At 39.1% G+C, this 8,970-nt stretch overlaps 1 protein-coding gene across 1 annotated transcript; it reads left to right on the forward strand.

The window, feature by feature from the left end:
- The first annotated feature begins 3,422 nt into the window (after positions 1-3,422).
- On the forward strand, positions 3,423-5,474 carry LOC113763554 (60S ribosomal protein L13a-2). The gene is made up of 4 exons (XM_027307391.1): positions 3,423-3,797; positions 3,928-4,044; positions 4,261-4,348; positions 5,080-5,474. Exons 1-4 carry the CDS (start codon positions 3,526-3,528, stop codon positions 5,221-5,223), a joined length of 621 nt encoding a protein of 206 aa, XP_027163192.1. The 5' UTR covers positions 3,423-3,525; the 3' UTR covers positions 5,224-5,474.
- Positions 5,475-8,970: the final 3,496 nt, after the last annotated feature.

The raw sequence follows: 8,970 nt of genomic DNA on the forward strand, positions 1-8,970 counted from the left end.
GAGGGATGGGCTGTTCCTGTCAAAGCGTCTATCGTCAACCAACATAACAATTTCTAGGGATGTAGTATTTGGTAATCTTGGTGGGCCAAATGCCATTTTTTCCAAAACAAAAAAAAAAATTGGGTTTTTTGTGAATATATTTACCAACCCAAAACTTCAAAATAGCAAATCCAAACGAGCTAATATTTTAGTAGGAGGCGACCCTATAAAATCACCAAAATGGCTCGCACTTGAATAGATTCGCTTTTTAAAGATTCAATATTTCACCAAAAGATATGCAACAATGTGAACCATTAAAATTTTGAAGACGGATTTATCCAAGGTTTGGCTAAAGGTACTTTTAATGTTTCCATGTATTCAACTTTGGGTCCCTTTAGTGTTATCTAATTGAGCTTTGGTCCTCTTCTTGTGATCATATGTTGAATGCATGTTTAGTTGTTTGTCAAACCAAATCCTTTCTTCTTTTTTTTTTCTTTTTTTAAGCTCAATTTTTGTTGAGCTTTTCTTTCTTTGCAGAGTTGAAGGAGGTAGAAAAGATGATGCGATAGGAAAATATAAAGAAATGTAGCTTAAACAAAGAAAAAACTTGAATAAAATTCTATCACGTGTGAGTTTTATTCATTGACTGAAATTTTAGTATTTGACACTTAAATGAAATTTAAATTTAAAGAGTGGATCATCTTACAAATGTCGGCTCCGTTTGGATTTGAGAGTTTTTCAAAAACTTGTTTTTCATCTACAATGCTACAGTAAAAATTTTACAAAAATAATTTCAAAAACACCATATCCAAACAAATATTTTAAAAACAACTCCAAATATACAAAAAATGTATTTATATATAAATATTATATACAAAAATATATATTTTGTTTAATAAATATTTAAATATATAAATATTAAAAAACAAAATTGAAATAAAAATATTATATATATAAATAAATAAACATTAATATATAGAAACAGAGCCAGTATATATTTAAAAAGAATCTCAACAAAATTCTAAATTATAAAAATATTCAAAAATATATTTTAAAAATACCTCTAAAAACAATCCAAAAACATCTACAGTAAAAGTTTTTCATATACAAAGCTATAGTAAAATTTTTAAAAAATACCTCCAAAAACAGTTAATCAAAGTGGAATGGTCATTGTACAGAAGTATGAACCAAACGGCAGCATTAAGATAAAGCAAAATACGTGTATTTAGCTGTATTATATAGAAACATCTTAATTTGCTTGGGAAACCTCTTACAACATGCGGGTACAAATTCCGATAACCAAACACATACATTCATTTTATGAATACGTTGTTACCTGTGCATAGAAACGTAGTGGGGGACCTAATTCCTGTAATAAAAGCATCCAATTCAATAGTGGGGGACCTAATTCCAAATACAGCTTTTCTCTGGGGGTGAAACTGCGCAGAAGATTGTACCTAACAAAAGCACCTTATGGTCAATGGTCAAATCTCGTCGATACCAACGACGAGTGACGCCCTGCGGGGAAAAAAATTAATACTATAAGATTCCACGATTTCCTCGCGGACGCATTTCCGGAATCCACGATTTCCTCGCCGTCGCCGGGGATCGGGTTACTTTCCGTGTCCAAATTCCTCGCATCGTGATTCATTCATGGATCAAAATGATGTTCCGACTCAAAATGTTTTGCATTGCATGATCATTTTGATCATTTTTTTGTCATCTCTTCTTGGTTGTACGCTTTTTTACATGATCCCGAATATGAAAACAAGGTCGGCAGATTGTTCGTCGGAAGATTAAACAACACTCGAGCATTAGGCTGCGGGAAAAATTTTACTACATTCTTATGGTATTGATTGAAGCTATAGGCAAGGACAGTTGGATGAACTACCCAATCTAATGAATAATCAAGACTCCTTTTGCTTGCAAGGCCTGGGCTGTAAAGATTACAATGCAACAAATTTCGCATCAAGCTCAAACTAATGAGATAATTAAAGATGCATAGTCATGGTGTGGTTGGACAAAACCAGCCAAGCGCCATTAACACAACCATTTATTTTGAATAAGTATATAGGAACAAGACGTGGAGCATTCAGATTCAATCAAGGCAGGGTAGCTGAGAGGGAACCACTAGGCCTGATGGTCACCATCAAAGACTCGAGTCTTGGTGGTGTGGGAGGTCAAGAGTTGCTCTCACCAATTTATCATTATATGTGACGGTTTTAATTGACTTTTTTCGATGGAGTCTCTATTCGCATCGAGTCCCTTCCCTCTCCCCTTAGATTAGGTTAGATTAAATTATAAAAATTCTATCGTTGCGATAATAAAAGAAAAAAAAGGATACATGAGAGGGAAATGTGTGAGGCGGTAGGGTGGTAGGTGAGCGACTTGATTGCTCAGCGGTACTGCGAGGAAAGCAGCGTCTGCGGCACTAAAGGCAAATGTTTATTACCCTCAGAAGCTGCTGGAGACATTAAACGGTTTTGTGTTCATTCTCTCAAATTTGGTTGGTAATTAATTCACATTGACAGAGAGCTAGAGAGTCTCAGACCTGGAATTACGGGTTAGGCAGAGCAACAACAGATGACTGTGCCGGAAACTTTCCGGTGTTTTATTTATTTCTGTTTAAAAAAAATTTGCTTCAAGAGTTACATAAAACCTTCTCTGTCCAATTTCTTGGCAAACAAAAAGTAAAATATAGTTTTGATTTTCTTTTCTTTTTTAAATTAAAAAAAGTTTGAATGGGATCAATTCTGATTACCATCACAGGTCAAGTCAGTGCATTCTCCGTTGAAGAAATAATTCGGTCTAATTAAGGGCGTGTTTGATAAAACTGAAATTCGAAAACTGAAATTTAAAATTTGAATCCATTAAATTAGTGAATTATTAAGTACTAAATTTGATACATTTGAGTATATATGATATTAAGTGATAAGTGTTATCACTTATTTTTTGGAGCAAATTTTGTTTAAAAAATTCAGTACCACTTAATAAATTTAAATGTTTTAATTTTGATTATCAAATGCATTTAAATATATTAATAATAATTGAATCTATTAAATTTAAGTGTTGACCTGACTTATGTAACTTGCGCAGGCAAATTTCGATAGTAGTTCCTAACTTGGAATAATATTATATTTCTCCTGGCATCACAAGAAGTAGATCAGAAGTTGGTTACGGGCAGGCTTTCGTCTCCAAGTCACAACGGGCTGATATCTTCTGTGGATTTCACGTGTCAAATTATAGTTCGTACGCACGTACCAATCAACTAAAGACCGAAGCCCAATTCCTTTTTTTTTTCTAAGAAACCCAACCAAAACTCCAGTCTTTAGGCTTTTGTTTTTAGGGCCCAACTCAACCACAATTGAGCGTCTAACTGAGGCCCAAAAGCCCATTCATAAAACTAGTAGTCTAGTACCAGAAAACCCTAGCTCCTCCTAACACCCATTCCCATACATAAAACCGACGCACACTTTCTTCCGCAGTGAGCAGAGCGGCACCGGCGAGAGAGAGAGTCTTCTGTAGTGTGGAAGGAAGGAGCAAAAAATGGTGTCGGGATCAGGAATCTGTGCGAAGCGAGTGGTGGTGGACGCGCGCCACCACATGCTGGGGCGATTGGCGTCCATTATAGCTAAGGAGCTGCTTAATGGGCAGAAAGTGGTGGTGGTCCGATGCGAGGAGATCTGCCTCTCCGGCGGTCTCGTTCGTCAGAAAATGAAGTACCTCCGATTCCTCCGCAAGCGCATGAACACCAAACCTTCCCATGGCCCTATCCATTTCCGCGCCCCTTCTAAAATCCTCTGGCGCACCATCCGAGGGTCAGCTGTTGTCTAATGTTTATTCTTATGCATTTCTTTTTCGTTTTTTCCTTCTATCTTTTTTTGGCGGTTTTATCTCCAGATTTTTAGTCTACGAGTTATTGATTATGACGTATTATCTGTTAATTAGGATGATTCCGCATAAAACCAAGAGAGGAGCAGCTGCCCTGGCGAGGTTGAAGGTGTACGAGGGAGTACCTCCGCCCTACGATAAAACCAAGAGGATGGTTATTCCTGATGCTCTCAAGTTAGTATTTCTACCTCCTGCGCTTTGTTATTTTAGTTAAGAACACTGAGAGATAATCAAGTTGAACTTTGTTTGTGAAATCATGTTGGTGATAATCGAAATAGAAATGCCAATATCGTTTTTTGTGCTTGTGATTAGTAATTCTTTGCTAACCTTATTGGTGGATTGGTTAACTAATTGGTGTTCGGGGTTCCTTTTCGATGGGATGGACTTTAGGGTTTTAAGGCTCCAGGCTGGTCACAAGTACTGCTTGCTGGGCCGGCTATCATCTGAAGTTGGGTGGAACCACGCTGATACAATCAGGGTAAGCTTCTTTCAAATGTTTTTTAATCAAAGGTTTACCTGCTCTATGTACTAATCCAGCGTGGGCTTTAATTATACTTTTTTTCTCATTACTTAGACTTGTCCCCTATGGAACTCAAAATGGGCTGTCAATGTTGAGTAGGGCAGATGACTATATGGGTTCCCATGCTCATTCTTGTATATTGAGTTCATTAGTAATTCTGCTTGGTCCAATAATTGTCAGCTATGGTTCTGCCTTGCCTGAAGTAACGTATGTGATAGTCCAATTGTGAATAAAGCTGTTAACCGATGTTATTGTTTGGTGGGATGCATCAAATTTTCGTGTTCAGTTTTCATCTGTCACCAAAAGATAAAAAAATACGTATTGTTTGATTTTGCATAGTAATCCATTGGTCTGATTTATGAATTTTATTTTTATGGTTGGACTAGTGCTTGCTGTTGTATAAGCCATCATCTCAATTGATTTCTTCTGGTGATAATGTATATTTCAATGTGATTAATACCTAAACTTGAGGGATAATCTTTTATGATTTTGGGGACATTGACAGTGCTGTTGTGTAGTATATGAATATTAGAGTAATCTGCCTCTTGATCCGGCAATTCTATTATTAAATTTGTGCCAGACTGCTAATAGAGCCTATAAATATTTCGTGCCACTGTAATTTTCCCACATGAACTGTTTATGAACTGGTTATTCAAGCAAAGTTTTACTGATTTATCTTTCACTAACAGGAGCTAGAGGCTAAGAGAAAGGAGAGGGCCCAGGCAACGTATGAGAGGAGGAAGCAGCTGACAAGACTCAGAATCAAGGCTGAGAAAGCTGCTGAAGAGAAACTTGGTTCCCAACTAGACATTCTCAGCTCTGTCAAGTACTGAGTTGAACGTAGGTAGTTGCTAAGAATTGTGTCAAGGCAGAGTAGATGATGAAGGCTAAAGTTGTAACAACAGCTTAGTAGATTTTGTTGTTATTGGGTAGCTGTTGCGAATTTCATTTTTGTTCTGATGCCATTCCATTTTTATGTCATGACTTGTGAGAGGACACCTTGTTTTGCAGCTCTGTGGCGCAATATTTATACATCATACATTGGACATCTCTGTTGCTTAAGGAGTTTTTCATGCTTGTCGCACTTTTTTCCTATACTAGATGGAACACGTGCTGATGATGATGAGATGATCAATTAAGTCTTGTGAGGCTATGACAGCATTTTTGTCTGATTTGACAATTTGAGTTTGTTCAAAAAAGAATGAGATAAATCTGTGGCCTGTTATGTCACAGAATTGTGGATCTAATCCCAGATTTGGGGAATCTGCAGCATGAGATGCTTTTTTATGTATCTATCGGTTAGTGCAGACTGAGAGAATCGGTTGTCTTTTTGGTGCGGATGATTAACCTGATGCCATGGCCTCCTGTCACGTGTGGCTGTGCGAGAACTGATCTAGGCATCTTCATCACCAAGTTCACTCTCGTTGATGCTTTTCTGTTAGAATGCGAAGGCAACTGATGTTTATTTTTATGTAAGCTATGGTCGTTGTTAGGTATTTAATCAGAATGGGAGGTGGCGTAAACGTGTTGATTTTTGCCTTGCTATCAGTTTGTTTTGTGGGTGGTATAAACTGCGTTCTTATTTCTGAGAAGGGGAGGAAATTATGTGAAAAGTGTGACGGCCAAGTGCAGAACAAGTTCGAACATGGTTTTTTGGATGAACAAAAAAGATAGGGCCTGTTTGGAACCTGAGTTTTTTGGGAGTTTGTCTAAAACTTTACTGTAGTGTACTGTAGAAGTTTTTGAAAAAATTTTGTAGAAATTTTTGTAAGGTGAAGGTGAAATTTTTTTTCCTTTTCTTTTTTTTTCTCTTTCTCTTTCTTTTTCTTTTTCTTTCTTTCCTTTTTCTTTTCTTCTTCTTCTTCTTCTTCTTCCCCGTTACCTCCGCCGCCCCCTGCAAAAGCTCCCCCGTCGCTCCCCTCTGCCCGCAACCCCCCTCCCCCACCCCTGCAAAAGCTCTCCCTCTCTCTCCCTCTGCCCGCCACCCCCCTTCCCCACCCCTGCAAAAGTTCCCCCACTCCAATACTGCCAACGACCTTTCTGCCACCGCACCCTCCAAATCCGCCATTGCGTCCACCACAACCCCAACTACCTCGGTTTCGACTGCGCCGACTTAGCCATGACCCTTTCTTTTAGACAGCCCACTACCCATTTCATGACCGTAGCCGGGCATGCCCCTGCATCTCCACCGTCCGCGACTGCGCGTGGGTTTGGAACGAGTGACTTTTCTAGCAGGTGTAGCGCGCCGAGCTTGTCTTCGTCGGATCCAGAGCTGAAATGAAGCTCCGCAACATGAAAAGTTTCTTCCAACTTGGTAGCAGATAGTTGCGGCGGCGGCAGAGAATCAGGCGCTTTTCTTGGTGGGGTGGGCTCCGAAATCTTTGGCTTTTCTTGAGTTTGCTGATACGGGTGTATAAAATGGTGAGAGATGAGGGAGTTAGTCAGTGGGAACCTCAATTGGGTGAAGCTCTGGGAGGTGTTTGTGGAAGATGAGGATGATTCCGAATCGGGTTTGGTCGGTGCATGTGGTGGATGAGAGGAAGACGGTGGATGAGGGAGAGGAGGAGGAGGAGGTGGTGGTGGTGGTGGTGGTGGTGGTGGTGATGTTGGTTTTGGCGTTGGCTGATCAGAGGTGGCTGGGAAAGGGAGTGTTGGAGAAGTGGTGGTGGTCGGACTGAGCACTGTTTGAATACAGTTGCGAAAAAATCCGCAAGAAAAAAGTGGACGGGGTGCAATTTTTAGCTTGGGGTGTTGAGATTTCATTACCGGCACGGGAAGCGGTGGTGGAGGTTATGGCCGGTTGGGTGGGGAGGAAAAAGAAGAAAAATTGAAGGGAAATTTTTTGTATATTATTTTAAAGTGTGTAGGTAAAAAATTTTGATAAGTTTTTTGGGGTTCCTGTAGCAAAAGTTGTTAAAAAACTAGTAGCTAAAAAACTTGGCCAAAAACTTCACTTCCAAACAAGCCCATAGTTCTTGAAGAAATTCCAGGATTGGTATAATGGGGATGGCCACCCGACGTTTCATCAACCATATAGACGAAGGGGAAAGCCCCGTGCAACATGGGAATAGGAATGATCGTCCGCCGGTGTGGGCAGCGGTGTCATGGCATGGCCTCTGTCCGTGTACTTCAAAAACAAAGGCTAAGTTGCTTCCAGTAACACAGAGTCCTGCTCTGGAAACAGTCTCGCAGCATGGAAGCCCTTCTACAGTCACACTGAGTTACTGCAACTTAGCGTATTAATTCTCCAAAAACTTGGCGCATTTGTTCTAAAAAATTAAAAACAGAAACCACACACAAACACAAATTGGTATTTATCCAAAATACACGAAACACAGTATTTGGATAGTAGGTTTTTTTAAATAATATTTTGCTTGCATCATAAACATATTTTTCAATCTATTTTTTTATATTTTCAATCATCTTTTTATCTCACATACATCACATCACAAAGAGTGCTACAGTAATTATTCAAAATAATATTTCAAATAATACTCTATCCAAACAAGCGTATTTTTCCAAAATGCCCGTACCCTACTGCCCACCACCAGTCACCCATACCTGCCTCCACTGCCAGCACCTTATTTAATGTATCTGAAAAAAAAAAAAAACTTGTGAGTATAATAGAGTGTTTATGTATATAGTATTTTAAGCAAATTTTTTTGCCCCAAAACAGGCCATCCTAATGCACCCCTGCGTCTTTCTCACTACACCTTTCACTTTTTCTTATTCTTGCTGAATTCATTACTCTCTTTCACTGTTTTCAATTGAGCGGGCACTAGCCACTGAGAGTGGAAAAACTGTAATCTATCACATCATTAATAAATGTAATGCATTCTCATGCATAATCAAATGATGAAACAGCATAATCAGCTTTGTGACTCTTAGCTTTTTGACTGCCTCAATTTGGCTAATGAAAATTTCAATTCCTTGATCTTTAAGATAACCTGATTGATCATGATTAGAAGCAGTCTTTGGATGCTGGGCTACTGGGAGAGTCGAAACAATCATGCCCTGGATGCTGGGGTCACAAGCATCCTATGTATCATCCGCCACAGTATTTTGTTCATTCAAAACCAACTGTCCATCCATAATTGCACTCTTAACATGCCAATTTGGAAATAGACTTGGAGAAGTGGACTAGTATTGATAAATTCTTACAATTTAATTATGCTTCAATTCAGTTTGGCCTGTTGATATACTTGTATTGGCCGCGTCCAAACTCAATAACTTATCAGGGCATGGAATGGAATGCCCCAGTGGGAAAGGAGGAGGTGGTCAAGATGTAGCTTTGGAAATTTCTCTTTATCTGCATGGTTTGATGATGTGGTCCGTCTATCACTGTTTCGTGGGTTGTCTTTCGCCTTTTGATTTTTGCCTGAAAAGTAATGCTTGTCAACTAACGGTAACAATGATCATCATCGTCATCAGACATCAAACATCATTACCTCTCTGCCCTTCCTTAATCACGCTAGTACTGTACTCATCTCCTGGAGTCACCAATAGCCTCTCTCCCACTTTCACTTTATGCAATATTGTCAATGTCACACCTTATACTCTACTCAATTGCTGCTTCGTTA

Source organism: Coffea eugenioides, chromosome 1, assembly GCF_003713205.1.
Source record: "Coffea eugenioides isolate CCC68of chromosome 1, Ceug_1.0, whole genome shotgun sequence".
In the NCBI taxonomy this organism is placed as follows: domain Eukaryota; kingdom Viridiplantae; phylum Streptophyta; class Magnoliopsida; order Gentianales; family Rubiaceae; genus Coffea; species Coffea eugenioides.